Genomic DNA, 27,033 nt, shown 5'->3' with positions numbered 1-27,033 from the left:
ATCTTACGTAATCGGAGTTAGATGGCTCTTATCGATAATTAACCTCCTGCCCCTCGAAAGGGCGCCACCGAAGTCAAACATAAAGTACAACTGCCGTTAACTGTGACTGCCTAATACCAAGTAATTCATTATATACTAATTATATCTATATTTATCATCAATATCAATTGAAGAATAAGGGGTACCCGTGCCATGTAAATAAGCCTCTGCTCCCTACAATCCATCTTTCCAACTTCCAGCTCCCAGTAACACGGAACCATACAATCCACTCGCGTGCCCTCCCAATCACCACCTCTCAGAGTTAACCACCCACCCCAACCCCTAATACTCTCATCACCAATACCCTCACCACCAAACCCAAGAAACCACCACCCCCCCAAAACCATGTCCCGCAAAGGCGTCGGCCTAGCGGCCTTCGACCGCTCGCGTCTCACCTCCGCCCAATACGCCTCTCACGGAAACACCCTACGGACGAGCGACGCCGCGGCGCTCGAGACGCAACTCTCCGTATTCCGCTCTCTCCTCCAACAATTCGCGCAAACACACGCGAAGGACATCCGCTCAGACCCGAGTTTCCGCGCGCAGTTCGCGCGCATGTGTACCGCGATCGGGGTGGACCCGCTCGCCTCATCCTCGTCGGGGGGAGGGGCGGGGATAGGGAGTAGTCTCTGGGCGCAGCTTTTAGGACGCAGCGTGAACGACTTCTACTTCGAGCTCGCGGTGCGCGTGGTTGAGGTATGCGGGGCCACGCGGGGGGAGAACGGAGGGTTGATTGGGGTGAGGGAGTTACGGGAACGGCTGGGGAGGGGGCGGATGGAGGGGGCGCCGGAGGTGACTGACGACGACGTGTTGAGAGCTGTCGGGACGCTGAAGCCGCTGGGGTCGAGTTACTCCGTTATCCGTGTGGGGAATAAGCCGTATATACGCTCTGTGCCGAAGGAGCTGAATACGGACCAGAGCGCTGTGTTGGAGGCCGTCCAGGTCCTGGGCTACGTGAGCATCTCGATGCTGATGGTTAACCTGCGTTGGGCGAGGGCTCGCGCCCAGACTGCTGTTGAGGATCTCCTTGGCGAGGGCATGTTGTGGGTTGATAAGCAGGCTCCTGAGTGGGAGTATTGGAGCCCTGGGTTTATGCTCGATGTTGATGTTACGACTACGACTACGGCCGGAGGATGAGAGCTCGGTTTGGTGGACTATTTCCATCTATCCGGATTATAATATTACGAAACGCGGACTACTGCTAAGGAGTACGAAACCAGCATGCTCTTATCTATAAGGCGTCGGGCGTGGGAGATTATGTGGATTTGGACGCCACCTAGGATATCGGAGATATCGGGGATGTACCACTCGAAAAATGTCTCTCCGGTCGGCTTGCTAGAAGGCGTCATCAAGGATGCCTAAATCATTCGGATCGTCAAATCATCGATATAAACATCCTTTTGCGTGGTACAAAGGAAGCCGGAGATTTTAGACGTTGGAGAAATGTAAATTACCTCTCCATGATCTGAAGAATTCGGGTTATAGAATAGCTGATTCTTTAACCACAAATCATCGAACTCTTACCCGAGAAACAGCACAATCACATCACAAACAGCAACAGACAAAATCATACCAGAAAGTAATTTAACTAATCTTCATTCAATATCAGAAACCCATTATCTTTATGTACCTGAATCCCACCGCTTCTATGCAAATGCTTCTTTAACCGCTTCTTCGGACACCCCCGCCACCAAACAACGAGTAGGTAGGCGAGGGCCATTTTTGTATACCGCAACTTATGCGCCGATAAGAGAATTCCAAGGTCTATATGTAAGGTAGGTACGTAACCATATAAAGGTTAGTTACCGGCTTTTTAGCCAAACGTTGCCTCCCCGAAACTCCGGAAGCGAAAATTATAGTACTCGTGACAAAGTAACAAGAAGGTCAGCGACCTTGACCGACGTCGGTTACCCAAGTGTTGAGTAGGTAGGCACCTCAGTGGTTTCAGAATCCAACTATTTTTTACAATGCACAAATGTACATCCCCTCTCCAAAAAAGAACCTTCGATTTATACACGGGCGCATATACGCCTTCCCGTCTCCGGGGAGTATTATCAATTAGTATATTCGATTACGTCGATTGTCTTGATATTCGAATCCATCTACATGGCCTCCTCGTCATCGTCCTCGCATTCGTACTCTTCGTTGTTGACGCTCTTACTATCACTATTGTCTCGGTCCCTCAGCCGATTCGTCAAAGCATTAAACTTGCCCTTGAGGAAGCCGGTGCCGATTGACTTCCGCCTCTCTCTCTGTTGGGTAAAACCAGCAGGGGCTGGCGATGCCGTTGCCGTTCGAAATGGACTCAATGCATGCATGCTGGCACTAGTTTTGGGTCGAGGCATGTCAATTCCTAGACCGGTAGGAGTGCGATCTATCGGAGTTGGCGGCGTCGTCATCTTAACGAAGGATGGCAAGGGTGGTGCTGGTCTTGTGGTGGTTGTGGTGCTGGTGCTGGTCTCTCCACCGTTGGAAGATTTGCGGGTGTATGAGCGAGAAGAAGCAACACTAGAGCTCCGGCTATTGGATCGCTGAGGTGCTGGAATATTTGAGTGTGCGCTTCTTATACTTCTCGGCGGCGACCGCGAGTAATCGACCGGGCTCGTTCCATATATACTTGACGAATCATCACTATTATCGCCGTTATTGGACGTGGATGGGGTTGCAAGGAGAACGCTGCTCGTAGCTAGTTCGCGAAGCTTGCCTTGCTGTGCAGTATTTGGTCGATGCTTGAATTTGTTGCTGATGATTGCGCCTGTGTGAGAGATCAGCGCCTTGACCACGCGACCTTTGAAGGCCAGAGCTAGATCGAGATTGGACCAGGTTTTATTGCGATATTCGATTGTTGGCAGTCGGAAGACAAAATCGTGCACGTCTTCAATATTTCGATCGCTTTTACCCTTGTAACTGAGGCAAAGGACGACTGATGGTAACTTGATGTATGCGAAAGTCATATAACTGGAAGCACGTGAGACCATCTTTGTCAGATCATCTGAAGGCTTCTCGTCAGAGTTGGCTGACTTTCGGGAAAGACCAAATCGTCCACCCTTCTTATTCTCGGTGCCAACCGCCATTGTCGCGGACCGACCAATGCCCGGTTTTTGTTGTGCAGCATTGACAGACCGCAGGGACTCGTATGATGGCTTCTTGGTTGCTGTCTTGGAACCAAAGAGTCGGAAGACACTACCTCCGTCGCCTGAGTACACGCTAGGTGCTTTGGTCTTCAGACTGCTGTCTTCATTAGGGCGAGAATCGAAGGTTAGTGTAGGACGAAGACGGAGCTCCAAAGACCCAGCACGCGTGGAAAACGTAGGCTCTTTGTCAGAGGCCGCAGTCCCAAGTCTACTAGAGCTAGATACAGAGTCATCTTGGGGGTCTTCTTCCTCTGGTTCACCGGGGAATGTTGACTTCGGGGCAGATGGCGAATCGGTCTGCTCATCTGTCTTCTCTCCGTCTAGTCCCGGGAAGATGTATTCGAAAAGTTTCTTTCCTACTTCACGCTCCAGCTGAATCTTCATTGGGAAGAGATTGACCTCAAAATGGTCCATCACTGGTATACCCGCAATAGCTTCCAGCATGCGCCAGTAAACCCGGATCATCTGGTTGTCTTCCAGACCGGTGAAGGCGGCCTTTTGATCCTCAAAGTAAGGCGCGACCATTTCAGGATAAATCGCATCCGGCATGAGGTTCAAGCCTAGGACTTTACCCACTTGCATCAAGTTAATATGAGATCCATCAGAGTTGTCTGTCCGATCGTACTCGACGTCCCTTAGCTGCAGCTCAACGAGAGGCTCGGTATTATCCCGAATAAGGTGCCAAACGATCTCCTTTGCTGCAATGGTCCACCTCAATAAAGCGTTGCTCTGCGAAGCATTGTTGGATTTGCGTTGCGAAGTGGTAATAGCTTTCATCATAAAAAACAACTCGTCTTCGCAAGCAGCCAGATCGCGTTCGAGAAGTAATCTATCTTCCCATCCCTTCCTATCCAGATACTTAGAATGAATTTGGAAATGCGCTTTGATATCTTCTAGTTGCCGAATACGTTCTTGCAACCTAGTGACCATTTCCGGTGTTCCTCGAAGGTCGCTGAAGTCCGACGCCAATATTATCTTTTCTAGCCTTTCACTTCTCGTCTTTTCTAGAGGCTCGCTGTACATGAGAAGATCTAGGACAATGACGTAGACCGCGTAATATTGCGACGAGTTGCAAAGAGCCCTCAATTGAGGAAATTCCACCCAAAGGTTATCCATCCTACTCTCGGTGCTCTCTACCGCTAGTGGATTGGCCTCGGTGTTGACTTCATCGTTGTACTTCAAACGAAGAGTGTTGAACTTGTCGTATCTTAGCATGGCCGATGTCTTCTGCACCACTCGCTTGAAGCCGAATGGATCTGATTTGAAATCGTACATGACTTCCATGGGCACCCAAGGTGGCCATGACGAACCAGAAGGCGTACCGTACGTGTTCCCTGAATACATAGACAGCAGCTGACCGGAGAACCACTTCTGGTGGGTCACAAAGAACTGCGCGCTGTCCATTTGAAGCAAGAAACGTCGTTGGACTAATCCGCTGACTTGATCAAACAGTCTAGCCTTCTCCATGACTTCGACCACTTTCAGTTCCATTCCTTTTCCAGTAATCAGGACGACATGCTTCTTGTTCTTTTCACTCTGGAGTTGGATTTGGGGCGCGATAAGTCGGACGTGGTACGAATTTTGGGGAGCAAAATCTTCCGCAATACCGCTAGTAATATCTTCCATATTGGGGTTGGTAGGTCCTTCAGAACCAGCGTGCCCATCAGCATTGACATATTTCCTACCATCTTTTAGGATTTGATTGATACGATACTCTATGTCTGGATCTGTGTCGCTGGGCTGTACAGTGCTACTAGCAGCTGATGATTGTTGCGTATCGTCGTTCGACTTATTGCCAGATTTGCTGTTTTGCTTGGCTCTTGTCTGCTCTTCGACAATATCTAGGATAAATTTGACGGCTGGCCTGGATAGATAGTAGACGAAACCACGTCTTTGGCTGACTTGGTGACTATATCGCAGAATGATGTTTCGTAACAGATTGTTCCACTTCAACTGCATGTTGTGGACGACAAACCTGTTCTTGAAATCGCTGGCGAATTCTGTCCCTGATGGTACTTTAACTTTGCCGTCTCCCATATCTATCCACTCTCTGGACTCGCGATTCGTAGACTGGGAGCCACTTGAACCACTTTGGGCATCCGTCGATGTTTTGATAGCTACCTGCTCTAGCATATTCTTCATGAAAGATAGCTTTTCTTTCAAGGCAATGGCATGTTTGCTTAGCAATTCAAACTCAGCTTTGATGTCGGGGTTATTGCTATTGTCTCGGATCATGCGTAATTCGGCGTCGCCAATGTTGCGCGCGTTGGTAGAAATCTGAGTTTGTAGCTGCTCCAGACGGGATTGAATGAGTTGATATTGGACCCTCCTAGGGTCGTCATCTTGGCTCATTATACAGAAATGGGTGGGCTCCTGCCCGAAAGGACTCGTGCGGTCTGGATCCCCATCTATCGTGCCGCCAATATCAGTCTGCCTGAAGTAGGTTACGCGCGGAGCGAATGCTAGCGGAAGTATCCTTGTATCTGGGTTTGGTTCCGATGGGAGGATCCAGTCAAGCTCCACAAAGTCATCCATATCGATCCAACTGTAATCATCGTCGGGGATGGTGAAATGGGAAAGATTCGTACTGTCGTTCTCTTGTTGTGTCATCAAAGTCGCAACTGAATTCTTCTTGATTGCCTCAGTAGTCGTGCCTCTCATACTAGCAGAAATAGCACGGACGTCTGCGGATACAAGATCGAGCTGGGCTGCGTGAATCTTCATGCCAGTTGTTCGCCCATTTGTCTTATGGCCTCTATCTCGGGTGTTGAACTCTTCTCGGCGTTGGTGAATATCGAGCATGAAGCTATCGAATCTAACTTTAATTCCGGTGGCTGAAACGGAGTTCTCGGCGTTATCCTCGACATCCTTGTGCTTGTAGATATGGCTGAGGAATAAGGGGGCCAAGAGAAGATTGTATTTGATAGTTCCTAGATGTCTTCCGAACTTCTTGCTGTTCTTCTCTCGTCCAGGCCAGAGAGATCCTTGACGGACGGGAAGTGACATCGGACCACTGAATAGAGACCACCAAGCAAAGAAGTGAGTAAAGAACCGAGGGGTTAAATGTACAGTGTTATAGCTCTTCGATGATTGAGCATCTGATGACGTCCAATGACGATCGACTGGTGCCCTTATAGCGAGGGAAAGATGTATGTGCTCGCTTCTAAAGCCGCTGAAGGCATCATAGGGGAGCGAGTCGCTCTCTGATTTAGCATGTTGGGGTGATTTTAAAACGACCTCGTAATGCGGCTTGAAGTCGAAATTCCGTTTGCCATCTTCGATAGCCTGCTCGAAAACGAGACCAGCCATCCATTGAACGTTACCCGAGACTTTCATGACAACTTTCTTGAACGATGCACCGGATTTGAAACTGTTGTCGCTTCTAACACTGTCTTCATCTCCAGCACGACGCGATTCCTCTCTGGCCTGGTGGCTGTAATCTGGGATAGCGAGGACGTACTCGCCGCTATCAACGACCATGAATTTCTTGGGGTCATCGTCAGTGTGGACATCCCACTTGACATTATTTCGCCAACACATTAAAAACCCAGCACCATTCCCGGTAACGTTATATGGATCTCTCGTGCCCTTAAGAGCGAGGTGCACGTCACCGTCTCCTTTCCACGCGGCCCGAAGTCGAGAATGGAAATTGAGTCTGATTTTGTCCCAGAAACCCACACGCTCCGAAGGATCTAATTGCGGTTTCGTGAATGACTCAATAACCATCATCATATCTTGAATAGCTGGTTGATACGAAGGGCCCCAGGTGATTCTGGTAGGATGAGCAGTATTGATGTCTATATTCATGTCTGAATACGACTTAACAGGTCCGATTGTGCGGCGAACATCGATGGCAAAGCTTCCATTTGGCATTCCCGGCTCCAGACTACTATTCGGTGGAGTAATTTCGACCTTGATCCTGCGAGTTGATTCATTGCCACGGAATTCTTCTGCAATTACAAAATCTGTTCTGAGAGATAGAGCTGCAAGTTTCGACGATTGACCAGACTTTATGGCGGGGACATGGAGTAAGGGTAGAGGATAATCCCGAAGACTAACCCGCACTTCACCCATACTAATCTGAACGTTCATAGGAACGAGAAGAGAGTACTTCATATCCTTTGGCATCCCTTTTCCAACACTGTGGAGGAAATCCGGTAGTTTATGCATTGGGAACGATGGCTTGTCAATCAGCACGTGTAGATCTGTTATGACTGTTCCCATCAACGCCGGTCGTTGGGGTACCTCGAGTATTTTTTCATTGTCTTCAAAGTCGTCGGGAATCTGATCCGGCCCCCAGAAGAGGCCACGAAGTTCCTTCATCCCATTCTTTGCCATCAGATAGTTACGGTCGATACGCTTCTTCCAGCTTTGGGCATTATGCTCGTGAAGTCTGAGTCTAGCCTCCTGAACTGACACGTGGGCGCTCCCGCTCATACCGCGGATCGTTTCCGGGTCATATCGGGGATTCCTATTCGTAGGTGCCTCACTACTGGAGCGCTCATCCCGACCGAATTTAGAAAGACCATCTTCACTCTTGCTACGACCCCAAGACGCATTTGAGGTGGCTGTTCTTCCTCTCGTCATCACCGATCGATTTCGAATCCGACTTGACTCTTTCCTCATCTCTTCTTCGTGGATCTTTTTCACCTTTACTTGGTATGCCTCCTCTCGTGCAATTCGTTGAAGTTGTTCGACACGCCCGGCTCTATATATTATTCCTAGTTTCCACTCAAAAGCGCCATCTTCAAGTTCAAATAGTAGTGTGCGAGTCCTCAGAGAGACCTTCGGAACATTCTTCGGACCTTCCGGTGCCTTGTCTAAGATATATTCGTTCGTGCCCGTCTTGAAGCGATGATGAAGTTGCTGACTCGCTTTGATCACATTAATAATATTGTCGGATATCATATTAATGATAAGCTCATGAGGCACGGCCAATCGCATAGCATCGGTAACAATATCGAACATTTTATCGTCGTGAAAACCACCGGTCGACATCTTTCTCCTTGACTGGCGATAGTCTAAACGAACGGTCTTGATGCTCGCGATGCGTGCCCAAACACCACGCATTCTAGGTGCGCCAGCATATACGCGTACTAATTTTGAGAAGAAAAATGGCGGCGACCATCTGTGACGTCCGGCTTCCATGTCGTAGATTTGTACCATCAACGGGGGATCGGAAGGCATTTCAGCCTTGATTTGAATCAACGCAGCCTTGATGTCAAACGTAACGAGCTCCTTATGATGGCGAGGGAAATCATCCATTTGGCCAGCGATAGGCGAGTCTGGTGAGACAAGCGGAGGACTAAGGAAACCGGTCTTCGGAGTTTTCGGACTTGTTGGTGGCGCTGGACGTTGCGATACTGGCCCTCTAACAAACGCCCTACGCAAAACCATGACAGCAACGCCCAAGGAATAATGTCGGAATAGAGAATATCGAACTAAGAGAGTTCTTATATGCGAATGAACATGTAGTATGGGACCCTGGCCATCACTATGCGTCGAAAGTGCTATCTCGAAGCGAGGTATTTGGACAAAGGGCTCAAGTTCCCATTTCTCAGGCCCTTCTACTATGAAAGCCTCCAAACCCCGTGTATGAACAGTAAGCCTTCGTCCATCACCGCCGCTCTGCTGCTTCTTCCTTGGAGATGGTGGCGTAGAAATTGATTTCAAAAACTCTGCGTCAGGCATAAAAGACCGACTAGCTGTTCTTCTTCTAGAAATTGGACGCTGTCGAAGTGCATCTAACCGCTGAGCTCGATACTCGGCCGACCAAGAATCCATTTGGAGCACAACACCCCTAGTATGCCCAGGGAAATCATCGTCAATTCCAGTAATTTCGGCGCTGAAATCTTCAACCTGAACGTTGAAATGAAGCAACCATGGCGGCAAGGCCCGAACCACGTTCTTCTTCGATTTCTGTGACCTTGATCCCATCCGCTTATCGGGCTCAACATCGAGCTTGAGCTGGCGAACTATTTGACGCAAACCCTTCGTTATCTCCGGACGGGTCATGCGGACCGCAAATGTTTGAAGATTGCCATTCGCAATGACATGGACGTCTGGGGTTGCCGAGACTTGGATCTTGAGGTCGAATGACTCCGTGTCCATTAGATCAAAGCGACTGCCTTGAGCGGTCTGATAGTAAAGATTGTGAGTTTGAATTCGCATAGACGACACTAAAGAGTAATGTAAATCTTCGACGGCAGAATGGAAAGACTCGAGATCAATTGAGATGGAAGAGATAGATGAGATGATTAAGTCAAAATCATCTGATTCATTGGTTTTCTGAACTGGAGGCAGAGATATCCTTATAACCGGTTCATGCATAGAGAACTTGATGTTGGCTTTCGGTAGTAGGCGAGAGATCAGCCTATGTCTCTGCTGCACATGGGCCTTCGGAGCCTTTGGTTGAGGTCGAAGAAGAGCGAGGAGTACTGGAAGATGTTTCGGATCCAAATCAACGGAAGGCGAGGTGACAACGGAGTTTGCGAAGAGGATATTAGCATTTCTTTCTTCAGGGCTTCCGATATCTGAGAGTTCCACGGTTTTTGAGGGTAAAGTAGTTTTCACAGTTGTAGTGGCCATGGGGATGTATATCACCCTTTCTGGATTGCCGTTGCCATCGTCGAGCCCAACGGAGACAGAGAGAGCCGCAGCCAAAGCCTCGTGAGCGATATCCTTCGAAGGAAAGTACATGCGATGCGCCGGCGACTTCGGATCTAAGCGATGTAGGTCGATACCAACCTCTTTCATCGAGGCATTCAAGAGCAAGGGAGAACCAGCTGACTTCACAGCGTCAACCTTCTTTGTAAGACTGACGAAGCTCACTGCAAACTGCACTTCCTTAACCCCCCGAAGAATAGAGCTCACGAATTCCTTAGAATCAGACACCGTCTGCATCAACTCCTGATCGGTACTGCCAGGCGTCTCAATTTCTTGGATAACCTTATCAACCGACACCTCGATGGATTCAACGTTTCTATACGTGGGCGGATATTGGCGCTTGGACTTTTGAAAACGATCGATACAACTCCGAACATCGTCATAGGGGACATGTACCCTGCCAAGCTTCAAGGCAATGGCGGCATCCCGGAGTCCATCAAGCTGATCGTAGAGAAATCCGTGTACATTCAGCGTAGCACTATCCAAGACCTCAATGGCTTCGGCGCCGCCCTTATCGGTGAACAAGACACTTCGTAAAGTAACAATCCATTCGGCAGAATGTTGCTGGCGCTGCTTATCGGATCTGGTCTGGAAGAAGAAACGTGCGCGATCGACCATGCGATTCCTAGTGTCTAGTGCAATAGTGAAGCTGCCAAATTGAACTTTTCCAGCGTCCACAATGTTGAGCGTTGAATCGGTAGCCACGAGGTCAACCAAACGAATCCAACGAACATTTCGGTGCAATTTCTTGATTCTATCTTTGATTACCATGAGTTGTTTCCAAGTAGCGCTACGAGCGGTCTCGAACTTAACCCGCTTAGGGAGCTTGTTCTTAGGTGGAGTCTCCGTAGACTGTGATCCTCGGCTATTATCATCTTCGCTTTCGCTCTCGCTCGAATCGATTCCGGATTTCTTCAGACCCTCGAGTACCTTAATATCTAAAGTTACAGTGAGTTCGCTTACGACTATACTAAGCCACGTAGGCTGGGAGAATGTCGGGCGATGAAGATTAAGTCCGAGACCTCGGATCTCAACCTTGACGCCATCCTTGGGGGTATAAGCTAATCGGCGTAGGGACAGATATCCTATTCGCTGTATGGAAATACCGGTAACTATTCGAAGGACCGCAAAGAGGACAAAGGACGAGAGGTAGATGACGACGAAGACGCCGAATACGAAGGTTGGATTAAAGAGTGCCATGGCGATGACGCCTCAAGCACGGCGCGCTTCCCGCGTTGCTGGCTTGCGAGTAGGATATCAGCATAACTCAACAGGTAACAATATCAATGTTCTCTTTCACTCTTACAATGTCGCGTCAAATGCTTCCGTCCGCCTCATCATCCGAGTATCAGGCTCTGGTCCATCTCGTTACTTTCGTTGCTTATTAGGGTACGTATGGCGTTAAGACACGAATTAGCTTTGTTCCCCTACGCTCGCCCTTGTAATATTTGTACTGGATTATGAGGTTCGTGCGTAGGTGGATCTCCAAACAGCTATTAGCCAACTAGGCAATGGCTCGAGCTGTCTGTAATTGACAGAGCTATATTGTTGGATAAAAGGCAACAAATCGACAGGAGAAGAGTTGTGTCTGATAGGGAGGAATTAGTAAGGGCATGCACGTCACAATGCAGCCGCATTGGTGGAATCCTTGCGCTAACCGTTATAAGTGTCTTGTATTAATAACGGCGGTAATAGCCCTGGAGCTCCTTCCCTCCCTCCCTAGATAGCTCCTTGGTAGGTACCTAGGCAGGCGGTACCCAGATAAAAACCCTTGAAATATCCTGGTAACTGCCAAATAATTCAAGTACCTGTCTTAGTAGCCACAAACATGAGATTTCAAAACTCAACAGTTTTACAATTAGCGTGTATATCTAAGTTTATTGATTACATCGTTATGAGGAAGTATGATATAAAATGAGCAAACTTCGGTTACTCCCGTCCCGCAGTTTCCGCGACTCGATTTGATCAGTGGAGCCGTCCATCCCAATATGTTACAAGCCTAGGACTCATTTCAGTTTGACCCCTTCAGCCTCTTAAAACTTAAGTCGGTCAATTCTCAAGAGTGGCAAAGTCAACTTTGCGGCGTACTGCATGTTGCGTGCTGCGTGCTGCGTGAGCGTATAATTATAGACCAACTCACAATAATTATACATTCTTGTCAATTCCCCCATATTCCCTGGAGGATTATCCTTCATGTATTACCTAAACCCATACCGGCCATACCGTCTTAACTCCTCGCATGCTTCCAATGACAGGTCCCGACTCCTAAAAGCAAATGCAAATTACCCACTCGATTCTGGTCTAGACGACTTGTTATGCTATAGTTTTGACCGAACCGCCTCTAGTCTATATTTGACATCTTTGAGCGCCTTGTTGGTTGGCGACCAATCATCAAATTGCTTTAGCAGCTCGGTAGTCTCCGAGTATAATTCTGTCTTGACAAATTCTTCTTCTAGTAGCCCACGCATAATCCAAGGTAATAAAAAAGGGTTGGGATTCACCAGTTTTTCTGGTTTCTGAATCCGACAAGGAACACCGGACACATTCGTTGTTTCTAGAGCATGGGATATTGCCAGACTGTTATTCGTATCAGCAACCCTTACTTATACAATCGGTTCAGTGCCATCCTCCAAAACTTACTCGTAAACTTGTTCATCGTCATAGAGTCGCGAGTGACCCTCTCCGGAGTAGAGACTTCCGGCAAGTGGGATTGAGAGCTCGCGGATAAGTCCGTGGTCAGATATTCCCAGGTTCCGTAGTTTCAGAGCAAATCCGACTAGATGGGCAATAAAATCAGGGGCATGAACACGCCCATCTATGAACACGGCGCGATAAATGTAAGGGTGCGAAGCAGGCGTATAGATCGCCGATTCCATTGGAACAAGTTGATCGTCGATACTACCAATGTACTATAACACTTAGCATCCGTTAAGAAAAAACGATTACTAGGTAGATATATTACTCACAGTGAGACGTGCGCCATAAGCCACAACAACCTCGAGAGCATGCTGGTATCTCTTTGATATTTCGCTCTCAGGGTCGGCAAACTGCCATAGCTCGGCGGCAGAACCCATCAGCACTATAATATCGTAGGTTAGTAATTGTCGTTTATAAGATTTGGCAACTAGCTTTGATTGTAGCCAATACTAAAGGGGGCATTTATGGCTCTAGGGACTTCTTACTACCCATGCCGGATTTATAGTCGGGGAAAGGACCAAGCGAAACGCCGGCTAGATGACAAACGTCAGTAACAAGTAGGTATTGTTAGCTACGGATGATTTGTTTACTCACCCATAGCGCATATGCCAATTTTAGATTTAGTTATGATTCCTAGATCGATGAGTTTCTCAAGGAGCATCAGACCAACGGGGACTCCTTGCGAATGACAGGCTAGAACGATAAGATCGGCGGCGCGAATATGTTCTATCCAGTTTAGAAGAAGCTTCCAAAGATTATCGACTCTTTCTGCGATCTTGCCCTCTCCTTCAAGAGCAATCTTCTCGATCTCGCACTCGTCACACCCATGGCTCCCTGTCCATCTACGTATGGCCTCAGCACAATGATTTGCGAATCGGATGGATGTGCCTGTCGGCTGCCCAATCATCGGTCGTAGATACGAAGCAGGGAAAAGACCATCTATGATGCGTTAGTATCTCATACAATGTGAGAAAGGCTCACTATTTATTGTGCATTTTAACTACGCGGAGGGAAAGTGAGAGTAGTCGGAGACATACTACGATTATATTAGCCTCTATTCACCAGCAAAAGTTAGATAACGTGCAGGATGTATTAATACGTACCGTATACCAATTGCGACAGCCTTCTTAATTTTTGGCGGTTCTTTAACGAGGAATACATGGTTCGTGGGGGGTTGCTGTGTCCGCAGGAGTAATTGTGTAATTTGCCTGATGATTGACGGATTGTTTTTCATATGATATGTATTACGAAAAGATGGCAGAAGCAAATTTTGTGTAGAGGACTTGCTCGAACCTGGTGTAGCTGGTTTTGCTGGAGCCGTCTTCGTGGAAATGTCTGATTGGGGCGTGCCTGGCCTTGATAACGGCTCATCGATGTCTAGAGATTGGGGTCGCCCCCTCTTGTTTCTCTTGATCGACTCTACCCGAAGTGGCGCTTCTTTCAAGGCCTTCGAGCCCTTAATCGAAGGCTCTTTCGCAGATGTGCTGTTTCCGTTAACCTCGGGACTGGTCGACTGTCGTGGGTTGGCCTCTGAACCATCGCCGATGATAGCCAACTCGCCAGCCTCGTTCGCGGTCGTCTTTTTCGTGTCATTCTTTTGACTTGTATCTCTTGACCAGAAAGCCCACGTTGAACTAGTAGGTGGTTGGCTTGGTTCTGTCGGCTTCGAAGGTGGGGCATCCTCCATCACTACATCCGGAGTTTCCAAAGCGGACTTCTGAGCTGAGCTAGTTTCAGCCGTTGTTTGTGCAGAATCTTCTGGTATCGTAGGTGTTGTCGAATACCAATATCCGAACCATGAGCTTGTAGGCTTAAGAGGTTGAATAGGCTCAATAGAGACTTGGCTGGGCTCCGAGGGTTGTTGAGCAATGTTGATCTGCACGTTTTCGGGCTCTACACTCTCAGGTTCTTTGGGAGGATCGATGTCCATTTTGTCGTCGTTAGGTATAGCTACACCCGGTGCTGAAGGCCTACCGAACCATCCCCCCAACCAGCCAGAAGAGTTCGGAGGTTGTTGCAGCGTTTCTATCGGGGGCTCAATAGTACTATTGTTTGTAGTCGTGTTTAGGCCCTCTTGATCTTTTACCAGGTCCTTCGGGACATCATTTCCATTATTCGCATCAGAAGCACCAGCATTACTTGTTTCCTGTGGCTTCATGGATTTCGTATCATCTTGTTTGGATTCGGTACCTGTTTCGGAAATCTTAGGCAAGGTTTTGATGGATTGACTATCTGACTCGCTATTATCATTGTCTTTCTTGGACTCAAAGCGGCTGAAATCTGGAGATGCACGAGGACGTAAAGTTCCGCCCATGATATTCTGATGTGAGACTTGGGTCGAAGCAGACGACTTAGGCACTCGTGGCCAAGAACCATACCAGCTCCGGGACTTGCGCACCTACAGCATTACACACTTAGGTCAGTAACAAATTTCACGATATGATATAGCTGAGGCTAGGCAAGTAGATGATCTAGTAGGTTGCAGACCTGCTTTATGTCATTGGATTTTGTGGATGTAGATGCATCCGACCCATCTCCCTTCATGGATTGCATAGAACGGCCTGGAGCTGCGGATGCCTGTGACGCAACACTGCCGCTGGCCTGTGATCGTAAAGTCGCAGGCAAACTAACATCACTATGTTCTTTAATAGAGGGATTCGGTTTTGCGCGCTTGCGGGGACTCATAGTTCACCATGTAAACTCCGAGTGATCAACTCCATAGACGGAATAATTTGTTACTGTGAGAAATTGTTGACTTAAAGGCGTCGCAGCCGGACTGTTAACGTCAGGAGTAAACCTTATCTGGGTACCTATGCCTCGGAAGCAACAGCTACCTACACTACAGCGAACACGTTGAGACCCGCGGTCCTTGTAAACCATAACAAACCTCCAATGGAGAACGACAAAGGGTGGATTCAGCGGGGTGCTGTTGACCCACAAGCCCCTCTAACCATGTAACTAAAGCACACTAATAACTCTTGTGAAGAAATGTACCTAGGTACTTCGTGGCATCAATCTGTACATGCATGTACATGTACCTGGAACTGTACTAGGCTTATCGATTATCGATAATCACTACCGCGAAAAAAAAGTTGTCTGGGCAGACAATTGAATGCAACAACTTCCAAGTGGGATCAAAACTAAAATTTCAAGCAATTGCAAGGCCCTCCGCCGACGGGCAAAAAAATAAATTGGCAAATTGCTTTACGATCATGGGTTCCCTGAAAAGAAAAGACGCCCCTGGGGCATCGTCAACTTCAAAGGCTCCCAAAGCGCAAGGCGACTCTCGACCGTCAAAACGACCGAAACCCGAGAAAACCTCTGCTAAGGATGATGCGAAATCGAGCTCGAATTCGAAACCAGCCAAACCATCCGCGGTCTCGCGATTAAAGGAGGAAGAGCCCCTATTTCCTCGCGGAGGTGGAAGTGTGCTCACTCCTCTTGAACATAAGCAGATCTCAATCCAGGCAAAGCAGGATGTTCTTTTCGAACAAGAATCGGGACAAGGCACAGTAAAACCTGATCGAGCTTCCAAGAAGAAGAAGGTTAAGGTATCTAAGGACGGGAAATCTGGAAAACACCAGAGTGACGAAAGCGCAAAGATAGAGAGTCTCAACTATAAGCGACTAGTCAAGGGCTCTCTGGTCCTCGGCCAAGTTTCCGCAATCCATCCATTGGAAGTTGTCCTCACTCTGCCAAGTAATCTCTCTGGCCATGTACCGATCACTGCCATCTCAGACGTTTTAAACGAGAGAATAGCGGCCGAAACGGCTGATGTAGAGGCAGAAGATGACGAGGAAGACGCGGATGACAATGATATTGATCTGAAAACCATTTTCAGAGTTGGCCAGTATCTCCGTGCCTACGTCACGTCAACTATCGAAGAATCAACCGCCCTTTCTGCTAAACCAAGGAAACACATCGAATTATCGTTACGTCCTACTCTCGCTAATACAGGCCTATCCAGCCAAGATGTTATCGCGAACTGCACGGTCATGGCGACGGTTGTTAGTGCCGAGGATCATGGGTTTGTCATGGATTTTGGACTTCCTGACTCAGGTATCCGAGGATTTCTGCCTCGAAAGGAGTTGGCTGAGGATATATCCGACTCGCAGATGCAACCCGGAGGTGTTATCCTATGTATGGTAACAGGGAAGAGCGCCAAGGGCAAGGTTGCACAATTGACTACTCTCCCAAAGAAGATTGGCAAGGTTCAAAACTTTGCATCAGAAGCTACTACGATCAATGCATTCCTACCAGGATCTGCCGTAGAATTTATGGTATCCGAGATCGCTAATCGCGGAATACTGGGCAAGGTTATGGGATCATTGGATGTCACGGCAGATTTAATCCATTCGGGTCTTGGTCCCAACGCTTTGGATTTGGAGTCTAAATACAAGGTCGGAAAGAAATATAAGGCTCGTGTCATCTGCAACTTTCCAACTGCCAAGGACCCAAAATTAGGCATTTCTCTTCTGGACCACGTGGTATCCCTACAATCGAAGTTGGCCTCCACAGATAAACTCCCCACGGACGTTCTTCCAACATCAGCAATAGTAGAAGAATGTACTGTCACCAAAGTCGAACCAGAAATCGGCCTGTTTCTAGATGTGGGTGTCGAAGGAGTGCCCGGATTTGTCCATGTCTCTAGAATCAAGGATGGCAAGGTTGATATGCTGTCCGAATCTTCAGGTCCTTTCAAAACGGGCTCCGTACACCGCGGCCGAGTGATTAGTTACAACGCCATCGACGGCATATTCAACTTATCATTCGAGAAACATATTCTTGAACAGCCATTCTTGCGAATCGAAGATATTCCCGTCGGCGAGATTGTCAATGGGGAGATTGAGAAGATATTAATTAACCAAGATGGCGTTAGCGGCGTGCTCGTCAAGCTTGCTGAGGGTATCGTTGGATATGTCTCGGAAATGCACCTAGCGGACGTTCGGCTACAGCACCCGGAAAAGAAATTTCGAGAGGGCCTTAAGGTCAAAGCTCGAGTGCTTTCAGTTAATCCCGCTAAGCGACGAGTTAGGCTCACTCTAAAGAAGACGCTTGTAAATTCCGAGGCAATCCCCTTGAAGTCTTTCGACGAAGTCACTGTGGGCATGCAGGTCCCAGGCATAATCACCAAGGTAATCAAAAATGGTGCTATCATACAGTTCTATGGCACCCTTAGGGGATTTTTGCCAATTTCGGAGATGAGCGAGGCCTATATTCAAGACCCGAGTGACCACTTCCGAGCTGGCCAGGTTGTCAGTGTTCATGTCTTAAATTTCGATGCTGAGGCGCGGAAACTCTTCGTCTCTTGCAAAGACCCATCTGCTTTTGGCCTCGACAAACAAAATGCTCTTAGGAAACTCCGGCTCGGAGATGTTGTCTCTGCTAAGGTTGTGCAAAAGACCGAGGATGATGTTTTGGTTGAATTGGTCGACAGCTCATTAAAAGCTATGATATCAAAATGGCATCTCGCTGATCGTCCAAACAAGTGCCAAGCTGCCTTGAAACGCGTCCATGTCGGGCAAACCCTCAAAGACCTTGTGGTCCTAGAGAAAAACGAGGGCCGTCGGTTTATAGCGCTTTCCAAGAAACCGAGCTTCGTCAAGGCTGGTCAAGAAGGCAAGCTTCTTACTTCCCTAAAGGAGGCCAAGGTCGACGAACTTCGACAGGGTTTCGTTATAAATATTACTCCCACAGCAGCCTTCATTCAGTTTTGTGGACGACTCATCGCTTTACTACCAAAGTCGAAATTTCCGCAAGAAGATCAAACTAAGACGGACTTTGGGCTTCAAAAATATGAATCAATCGCTGTTAAGATACATTCTATCGACACGGACCACAACAGATTTGTTGTTGCTTCATCTTCGTTTGAAGAAAGCGATGCGAAAAACGGCGCGACCTCTACTCCGGCGGATAAACTTGAAAACCCAATAGATCAGACCATTTCGTCGATGGATGATATTGTCGTCGGGAAAGTCACCGAGGCTAAGATTGTATCAATCAGAAGTACACAACTCAACGTCAAGCTTTCGGACAACGTACAAGGGCGTGTAGATGTCTCTCAAGTCTTTGACACCTGGGATAAGATATTACATCAGAAATCGCCATTGGATGTTTTCCATGCGAACGATACAATCAAAGTTCGGGTTCTGGGTGTTCACGATGCCAGAAACCACCGGTTCTTACCTATATCACATCGATCAACTCGCTCAATTCTTGAATTATCTGCTAAACCACGCGATCTAAAGGGCAATACCCCTCAAGTCTTGTCATACGACAAACTAGAACCAGGCTCTTCTCATATTGGTTTCGTCAACAATAATGCCGAGAAGAATGCTCTCTGGGTAACACTCTCGCCTGGTGTCCGAGGTAGGATCAGCAACCTGGAAATATCTGATGATGTATCCCAACTTGAGAATCTTGCGACAAGCTTCCCGATAGGGTCGGCATTGCGGGTTCGCGTTCTCGCAGTTAATGCCGCTGAGAGCCGTCTTGACCTCTCGGCACGTTCTGCGAGTTCTTCGCCGAATCTCACTTGGAAGTCTATCAAGCAGAATATGGTACTTCCTAGTCGAGTCACAAAAGTCAATGAGCGACAGGTTATTGTACAGCTGAATGATGTGATTTCTGGCCCGGTCCATTTGATAGACCTTGGTGATGATTATAGCCAAGCAAACACATTATCCTACAATAAGAACGACGTCATCAGAGTTTCGGTTGTTGAGGTTGATAAAAGCAACAAGAAACTCCGACTTTCGGCTCGTCCCTCTAGAGTGTTGAACTCCTCGCTACCCATTAAGGACCGCGAGATTACTCAAGCATCCCAGATAAAAACCGGGGATATCATCCGAGGTTTTGTGAAGAATGTTTCCGATAAAGGGCTGTTCGTGGGTCTAGGTGGAAATGTGACAGCAATGGTTAGGATTTCCGATCTTTCGGATAAATTCCTCAAGGACTGGAAAGACGAGTACCAAGTCGATCAGCTCGTCAAAGGCCGAATAATCTCGGTCGACTCTACCACGGGCCACATACAGATGAGTCTCAAAGCCTCAGTCGTCGACAAGGACTTTGTACCGACCATCAATTACTCGGATCTTAGTGAAGGCCAGATCGTTACAGGAACTGTCCGAAAAGTAGAGGATTTCGGTGCATTTATCGTCATTGAGAACTCCGCGAATGTTAGCGGATTATGCCACCGTAGCGAGATGGCTGAGAAATCCGTCGAAGACGCCCGAAAACTTTTCAGCGAGGGAGATGTGGTCAAAGCTATCATCTTGAAGCTTGACAAGCAAAAGAAGCGAATTAACTTCGGCCTAAAACCATCTTACTTCGAGGGGGATATGGATGTCGACGACAGTGACGAAGATGATGATGCTGGTGTTACACTTCTGAGCGACGATGACGATGACGAAGCGGACGATGATGACGAGATGGAAGATGCCGGTGTTTCTATTATTCTTAAAGGGGCTGAAAATGATTCAGATGAATCATCCGATGATGAGGATACTGAGATGATAGATCGAGACACTGACGAAGTTGCTCCTCTCGAAGTTGGTGGTTTCGATTGGTCTGCCGGCGCTCTTGACAAGACGGACGCAGCGGACGAAGACACAGATAATGATGCGAGCGCATCGCAGAAGAAAAAGAAGAAGAAGCGGAGCAAGCCACAGATCGAAGTGGACAAGAGCGGCGACTTAGATGCTTTTGGTCCCAGGACAGCTGTTGACTATGAGCAACTTCTCAATCGTCAACCCAACTCCTCCGCATTATGGATCGAGTACATGGCACATCAGATGCAAGTCAGTGAGCCCGCCAAGGCTCGCGAAGTAGCCGAACGTGCCGTTTCGACCATAAGCAGCACTGAGGAAACCGAGAAACTCAACGCCTGGATCGCCTACCTCAATCTTGAGGTGCGCTTCGGTAACGATGACAGCGTCGAAGAGGTCTTCAAGCGTGCCTGCCAGGTCAATGACCAGCAGGAGGTCCACCAACGCCTAGCCAGCATTTACATCCAAGAGGACAAGACCTCGGTAAGCCTTAACTCACAGACCCCCTATGACCACGTAATTCCCTACTAACAACCGCACAGAAAGCAGACGACCTCTTCCAAACCCTCGTCAAGAAATTCGGCGCCTCGTCCCCCGAAGTCTGGTACAACTACGCGCACTGGCTCCACTCAATCCGCAACCAACCCGAACGCGCGCGCGCCCTCCTCCCCCGCGCCACCCAAGCGCTCCCGAACCACGCCCGCTTCGCCCTCATGACCAAGTTCGCCGCACTAGAATTCGTCTCCACACACCCGAACCCCGAGCTCGGGCGCACCATGTTCGAGGGTCTCCTATCCACCTTCCCCAAACGCATCGACCTCTGGAACCAGCTCCTCGACCACGAAGACGCCGTCCCAGTCGATAACTCCAAAGCCAGCATCACCAACAAAAAAGCCGCCGTCCGCGACGTCTTCGACCGCGCGACGAAGGTAAAGGGATTAAAAGCCCGAGCTGCGAAGAAGTGGTTCAAGCGCTGGGCGGATTGGGAGGAGAAGAATGGTGATGCGAAGAGTCGGGCGAAGGTTAGTGCTAAAGCTGCGGAGTGGGTTAAGGCGAAGGCGGAGGCTAAGGAGAGGAAGGAGAGGGAGAAAGAGGATGAGGAAGGGAGTGATAGCGATGATGAGTAGGTAGGTAGATAATTGCATAGGTCTAATGGTGGTGGCCTTGCGGTCAAGTGTATACCTAGGTTAGGCGTATAAAAAATTCACATCAGTTTTAGCATCTACAATTTCGCCGTCTACGTATTTTTACTCACGAATCCAAAAAGCTCTGGTAAAATAAACCAGTAATTCTGGGATCGAGACACATACGAACGGGAACACTCGACATTCAATCAAATCCGTACGATTTCTAACATTGATGCAATACCATGCCTATGTACGTACACACACTCTTGCATTTACTCTTGCTTTTGGTATTTCCCCCTCCAATCCAGCCACTCCAAAAACGCCCAACCGTATATGTGGAAGGATGGGATATGCCAGAACAGAACAAGCCACCACCCCCTCCCTAATTTCCCTCAACCAACAGACGGATACCCCAAATCCGAAGCCAGATGGCGTGTATGACAAGACCCTAAACAGTGAAAAAATACGGGAGGTTGGGTGGTTGGTAGGTAGGTAATAGTACATCGACAGGTCTGTTGTTTAAAAAGCAAAAGTGCAAGAAGAAAAAGGTTATCGGCCTTCAATGCCATCCGCCTGCCCCTCCCAAATATGCAAGAGCCCCTCCATTTCGATCCCCCAAATGCGTGTGTGATGATGATGATGAGATATTGAAATGGTGTATCGAGAGTCATGTCGCGTTCATATTGATACAAAAAAGGAGTTTCGATCCACGCCGGAAGGCAGGTATATCTCGATAATCCAGTATTTTCCCTTTTCGCCTTCTAATTTGTCTGGGTGGGTTAAAACTATAATGACGCCATGTAAGCCTTTGCCGTTATCTTTTCTAGCTCAGCCGGGTCGCTGATGCTTCTCTGCCGTTCCGTCCTTTGCTCGTCCCCGGAGCTGCTTGCGGATTCGTCGCTGCTGTCTTCGCCGAATACGACATGTCTCAGGACGCTCTTGTCGAACAATTCGATTACTAAGTGGCGGTCTGGTAATCTGAAGTGGTGACATTCCATCATCGCCATGACCTTACGGAACAACGCAGGTTGTCGGAACCCTGGAGCTTTCTTATGTCGTAGCTGGAATAGCTCGGCTTTGGCTTTTCTATAGAGAACCATATTCCCTAGCTCAGTCATAAGTTCCAATATTCGCTGGTTGGTCTCGTCTTCCTCCTTAATTTCGACGGGCGGGAACTCCAATATCGTTTTCTGGGTGTCTGGGAGTTTAATGGTTGCAGGGATCTCATGTTTCCAAGGTTTACATGAAAACAGCTTCGAGAGATTCGAGGGAACGCAGAGGCCTAATGAAATTCCCAGAGGTGTGGTGCATGATTCCCAGCCATGTTCGGAAAGTATTTCTAGTCCGTGCGTAGACCTCGATATCAAGCCCAAGACGAAGAAAGCAGTACCTCGAAGACTAAAAACGTCGTGAGACTCGGCGATCTTAATGATGTGTTCCACAACATCGGTAGATTCTAGGAATGGCGCTCCAAGTTCCATAGAACCGACATTTCCCACCGCCCACAAGCACCCCTTAACCTTTGTTATAAGTTCAGGGTCTTCCGATTGCATTCCGTATTCCCTAATCGTCATCGCGAACTCTTCGAAGTGGCCCTTATCCTCAAGCAATTTGCATCCTTCTTTAGTGCGCGACAACTCACGGTAGAAATGCGGTGGGACGTGGTTATCTTGGTCTGTGTCTAAGTCATCCTCGTAAATGCTGAGGCGATGCGGTTGGTCTTCTTGGGGGTCGGTGAAGGAACGAGCTAGACTTGCTTCGATGAGCCCAACATAAGTATCATTACGTCCGAGAAACCAGTCGTCCATCTCATTGCTGATATAATCCAACCCATCCAAATAGTGGTAGCCGATAGAAGTCGATAAAAATCGGAGCAACAAGGGAGCTCCTATCTCGCCAAGGTGGTCCAATGCAGGACGACATTCCACTATATATTCCAACAGGGCTTTGTTGTTGCAAGCCTTCTCCAAAATTTTGACAGACGTGGCACAAACCTCTACATCCGGATCATAAAGTTGTGTGACAAGTAATTGGATCGCCCACTTCGAGTCCGAAACGATCTGACCGGTTGGTGTAACTCGTTGCCTCGTCGCATACTTCCTAAGTATGGTAGTAGCGTGAATTCGCATGTCTTTTGTACCGGCCGTCAGGGCTTTTGACAAAAGCACACGTGGATGACCCTGGAGACTGTAATCGAGAGTAGCGAGAAGTAATTTGATGAGATCCGGCCTCTGCTTGAAGTCGACAATATGATACATCATGTTGAATATTCGCCATCTCTCAAGCATCTGGAGCCCTCTATGATCACTGCTAAGAGCGCCAATGATAGGGAAGTAGCCGCCACACAACGTATCAGTGAGACGGTCTCTCGAGAACATTGGATATTGGGCGGTTAAACCACTGGTCTGTAAATATAATAAGTAAATATTTTCTTGGCAATTTCAATATGGGTATTCTTACCGGATCGCACTGAGCTAAGCACTCCGCGATCTGTCTCAGTAGTTTATTATCCGACAGATATTTTGTCCCTTCTGCCGTCTGCAGTAAGGTCTGAATCAGAGCGCAACCAACCCTAACATATTTCTGAGTATTTCGTGTACTCTTTATCTCCGAGAATTTGAACTTAAAAGGCCGGTAGAAGCCAACAAGCCTTTTCGCAAATTTCGACGCCTTAATAGCCTCTTCTACACGCTTGCCGTTGAGTAATGGTCCTTCAATTATCCTCTGAATAACATCCCAATTCCACTTAGAAGGGTTTGAATGTCCGAGAACTCCTGAATCTATCAGCAATTGACGGAATGTAGCATCATCAGCGTTGACCACGAGGTTAGGTTTAGGCGTCTCTTCTACATGGCTCATATTTTCAAGCATGCTACTTGAAGGAAGGTAGCCGGCGTGATAACTTGACGGAGATGATCGGTAAAGTGTTCGACTAACACTACTAATCTGATAAACAATTCCGGTCGCAGTAAAATGCGCCTCATTCTGGAATTGAGAGGCAGCCGCGAATAGCTCTGGAAGTAACTGAAGCTCGCTACTCCAAGAAGCTGGGAGGATTCTGCTGGCTAATTTCAGAGTCTCACCGATGAGTAGAGTAGTTTTTCTCTTCAACGTAGGATCGTCGGTATCCTGAGCGACGAGGAGCAGGTTAGGCATCATCCCAGCCTTGATGAAGATAGCTAACAGCAGCGCCGTATAATGTTCCACGAAATTCTGGTCTGTGCCGTCATCTTCATAAACAGCTTCTTCCTTATGAGAAGTAGAGCTCTTTAGTGTCGTTACCCTGCCATATGTCGTTAATCGCCGACCGGCAAGGTATGACGTAGCCCATGCCGGAGGTTTTATTCGGAGTAGGGAATAGAGCAACTCTATTATAAGATCCCGAAGTGTCGGATTGGGTAACATTAGGCTTGATATCAGGGAGCCAATCGCTCGAAAGTTGTACATTGATAGTGTCATGAGTCCAGGCCAACTTTTCAGAGCTGATGAGATGGCTTTCGAATTCTGCTTTACAACGCCTTCGTAAGTGAATAATGCGTCTGTAAACGCTGTAAATAATACCTCTAGTTCGTATCCAGCTCGTAGGTATTTTCGCGTATGCGGCGAATCCATCAAGTAAAGAAAAACTGAGGAGAGTGATTCTGGTGACTTGTAAGTCCCTTCAGCAAGGGACTCTGAAAGTGGTACCAGGCCACCGGACGCTACAAGCAGTGCGGGATCTCGTAAGAGAATTTCAGCGAGGGTTTCGATACAAATCGGCCGTAACCGATCTTCCACCTGTTCGGCAACTGCCGCGATAGTCCTGACTACCGCCCTAGACACTTCGCGAACGCCATCCTTCACGTCTAGAAAGGCGCGAACGAACTTGAGAGCCTGCTCGCGTTCGACATCAGCCTTGCGATCCTTGGCGAGAGATACAACCACCATAAAATCGGTATTTAGACCGCGGATTTTCTTGATGGACGCCATGTCGGAAATAGAATATCGTAGCATTCGATAGCCTGCCGCGACAACTTCCCTGCTATTGCTGAGCAGCATGACCTGCATTCGGTCTCCAAAGACGGACCACACCAGATCATATTTCAAGGTAGGGTATCTTTTGAATAGATCCACGAAATTGTTGGCGCGTTCAACATAGTATTCTGCAGTCATGCCCTCGACCTCTAGGGCTTGCAATACCTCGGCGAGCGCAAAAGTGGGGGATTCTGTTGGTTCTTCGATCTCCGATCCGGCGCCACTCCTGGATGCGCTCGGTGGTGATCGCACGGTGTTGTTAAGTAAACCTTCGTTACGGATTCTAGTAGGCGTACTAGGCACCACCTTAGGCCGTTGCGTATCGGCGAGTCTCTGCCTCAGTTCTTTTATCCTTGTGTTTGAAGCCGTGAGCTCAGCTTCTACCCTCTGGCGTTGCTCCTTAGTCTGTTTCGCTTTCTTAGCATTTAAAGCCTCTAGCATATTCTCGCTCCCCTCCTTAATCTTCATCTCACGGCTAAGGGAATCCTTGAGCGCATTGATTGTATTCTCGGTCATTGACTCGTCATCCTCGTCCAGCTTATCGCGTACATAAGTATCTGCTCTGGAACCAGCTCTTGACTGGATATTTTGGCTGCGTAGATCGGAGCTAAAACTGCCCGGGGGCTGCGAAGGGTTCAAGGAAGACCCTCTCGGGGCATAGGAGGAGGCTGCAGAAGCAGCAAGGGATCGGGCACCATTGGTTGCGGCGCCGGGTGGTTGAAGGCCGCCATCTCGATCGAGGCTCGGTCGCGAGGCAGCTATTGGGGAATTAGTTGCCTGCGTCGGTTGGGAGGCCAACGACTTCTGAGTCGGTGTCGCTGAGCTGCTCAGCATGGTGGAAGACCCAACCATATGCCCACCGTTTGGGTCAAGTCCGCAGCGCCGTTCATGAGAGGAGAGAGCGTCTTGTTAGGCAGTGGTGAGTTCTTAGGTTCTTGGGTTCTTAGGTTCGTGTTGTATCGTGACAAGTAACGAACGGGAGGGTTTGAGGTAACGGCGTATTAGAAAAGGGTGGTTAATCTAGACAATCAAAAAGTGACTCTCAGTATAAATCTGACAAAGGCGCAAAAGAAATAACTAGCAGCGATTGAGGAGGCACGGCCGGCCGATGTTCGTTGTCGTATCTCGTAAAAGCGTTGAGGTTTCTAAGTTATGTCTGTATCCGTTCCGTACTGTAACTTTAGCTCTGAGGCCTGCTGCTGTTTTAGTGTTTTAGCGCTAAAAGGCCCACACGATGGCGGGTCGGATAGTGCCAAGACAGAAAGAACAAGCAAGGGTATAGGACGAAGTGTGGAGCACAAATAGAGGGCAGCAACGCGACTGGACCTTTCCCCAACTAAATGGAACCTTGGAACTTCCACGATATCTTCTGAGAGTTCTATTATGATAAGCATATCGTCCCTTTCTTAAAATAAAGTAATTTCTACGATTTCTAAAGAAAGGAAGTCAGAACCTAAGTTTATCCGTTATTTACATAGATCAATGACTGGCATAAATGGGTACCTCTCCTATGTACAATTTTATGGAGTCTAAATCTTTCGGATTAGGTAAACATTCTCAAAGTTAAACTCTGCCCTACATAGGTCTTAGGGCTATCATAGGCGTTCTCTCTAGCCTAGGGCTGCATCTCATAGCCCTGGAGATCTTCGATAACTCCCTATTGGTCGGTCAGTGATGCATACGTGCCAGGTATAGGCTATCACATACGATCGGGATACCTGTCAAGTTACTAAGAACTTCTTGAGCATTACTATTTCTAGGTACATATCTTTTCAACCCCTTTAAAATAAAGCGATTATATCAAGTACC

General features: G+C 48.1%; 6 protein-coding genes across 6 annotated transcripts; 3 read left to right on the top strand and 3 right to left on the bottom strand.

Moving 5' to 3' along the window:
- Window positions 1-83: 83 nt before the first annotated feature.
- Window positions 84-1,621, top strand: GGS22DRAFT_166955 (ESCRT-2 complex). The gene has a single exon (XM_047961924.1). The coding sequence runs from the start codon at window positions 385-387 to the stop codon at window positions 1,174-1,176; it is 792 nt and encodes a 263-aa protein (XP_047817260.1). The 5' UTR covers window positions 84-384; the 3' UTR covers window positions 1,177-1,621.
- Window positions 1,622-1,623: 2 nt separating this feature from the next.
- Window positions 1,624-11,219, bottom strand: GGS22DRAFT_30527 (mitochondrial protein from FMP27-domain-containing protein). Its single transcript, XM_047966763.1, has 2 exons — window positions 11,146-11,219; window positions 1,624-11,081 (listed from the first exon to the last, which is right to left on the bottom strand). The coding sequence occupies exon 2, from the start codon at window positions 11,037-11,039 to the stop codon at window positions 2,142-2,144; it is 8,898 nt and encodes a 2,965-aa protein (XP_047817259.1). The 5' UTR covers window positions 11,040-11,081; window positions 11,146-11,219; the 3' UTR covers window positions 1,624-2,141.
- Window positions 11,220-11,727: 508 nt separating this feature from the next.
- On the bottom strand, window positions 11,728-15,414 carry GGS22DRAFT_166949 (uncharacterized protein). The gene is made up of 7 exons (XM_047961923.1): window positions 15,024-15,414; window positions 13,641-14,934; window positions 13,131-13,475; window positions 13,022-13,069; window positions 12,806-12,918; window positions 12,480-12,748; window positions 11,728-12,416 (listed from the first exon to the last, which is right to left on the bottom strand). Exons 1-7 carry the CDS (start codon window positions 15,219-15,221, stop codon window positions 12,158-12,160), a joined length of 2,526 nt encoding a protein of 841 aa, XP_047817258.1. The 5' UTR covers window positions 15,222-15,414; the 3' UTR covers window positions 11,728-12,157.
- A 255-nt stretch (window positions 15,415-15,669) lies between these two features.
- On the top strand, window positions 15,670-21,415 carry GGS22DRAFT_30485 (nucleic acid-binding protein). The gene is made up of 2 exons (XM_047966762.1): window positions 15,670-20,566; window positions 20,626-21,415. Exons 1-2 carry the CDS (start codon window positions 15,749-15,751, stop codon window positions 21,208-21,210), a joined length of 5,403 nt encoding a protein of 1,800 aa, XP_047817257.1. The 5' UTR covers window positions 15,670-15,748; the 3' UTR covers window positions 21,211-21,415.
- On the top strand, window positions 21,327-21,850 carry GGS22DRAFT_30476 (uncharacterized protein). The gene has a single exon (XM_047966761.1). The coding sequence runs from the start codon at window positions 21,443-21,445 to the stop codon at window positions 21,704-21,706; it is 264 nt and encodes an 87-aa protein (XP_047817256.1). The 5' UTR covers window positions 21,327-21,442; the 3' UTR covers window positions 21,707-21,850.
- On the bottom strand, window positions 21,851-26,171 carry GGS22DRAFT_30475 (Rapamycin-insensitive companion of mTOR, N-term-domain-containing protein). Its single transcript, XM_047966760.1, has 2 exons — window positions 23,671-26,171; window positions 21,851-23,615 (listed from the first exon to the last, which is right to left on the bottom strand). The coding sequence occupies exons 1-2, from the start codon at window positions 26,074-26,076 to the stop codon at window positions 21,996-21,998; spliced, it is 4,026 nt and encodes a 1,341-aa protein (XP_047817255.1). The 5' UTR covers window positions 26,077-26,171; the 3' UTR covers window positions 21,851-21,995.
- Window positions 26,172-27,033: the final 862 nt, after the last annotated feature.

Source organism: Annulohypoxylon maeteangense (genome assembly GCF_022496945.1).
Source record: "Annulohypoxylon maeteangense strain CBS 123835 unplaced genomic scaffold GGS22scaffold_12, whole genome shotgun sequence".
Taxonomy (NCBI): Eukaryota; Fungi; Ascomycota; class Sordariomycetes; order Xylariales; family Hypoxylaceae; genus Annulohypoxylon; species Annulohypoxylon maeteangense.
The sequence above is the reverse complement of the archived record's forward strand: the minus strand, read 5'-3'. Positions and strand labels throughout refer to the sequence as shown.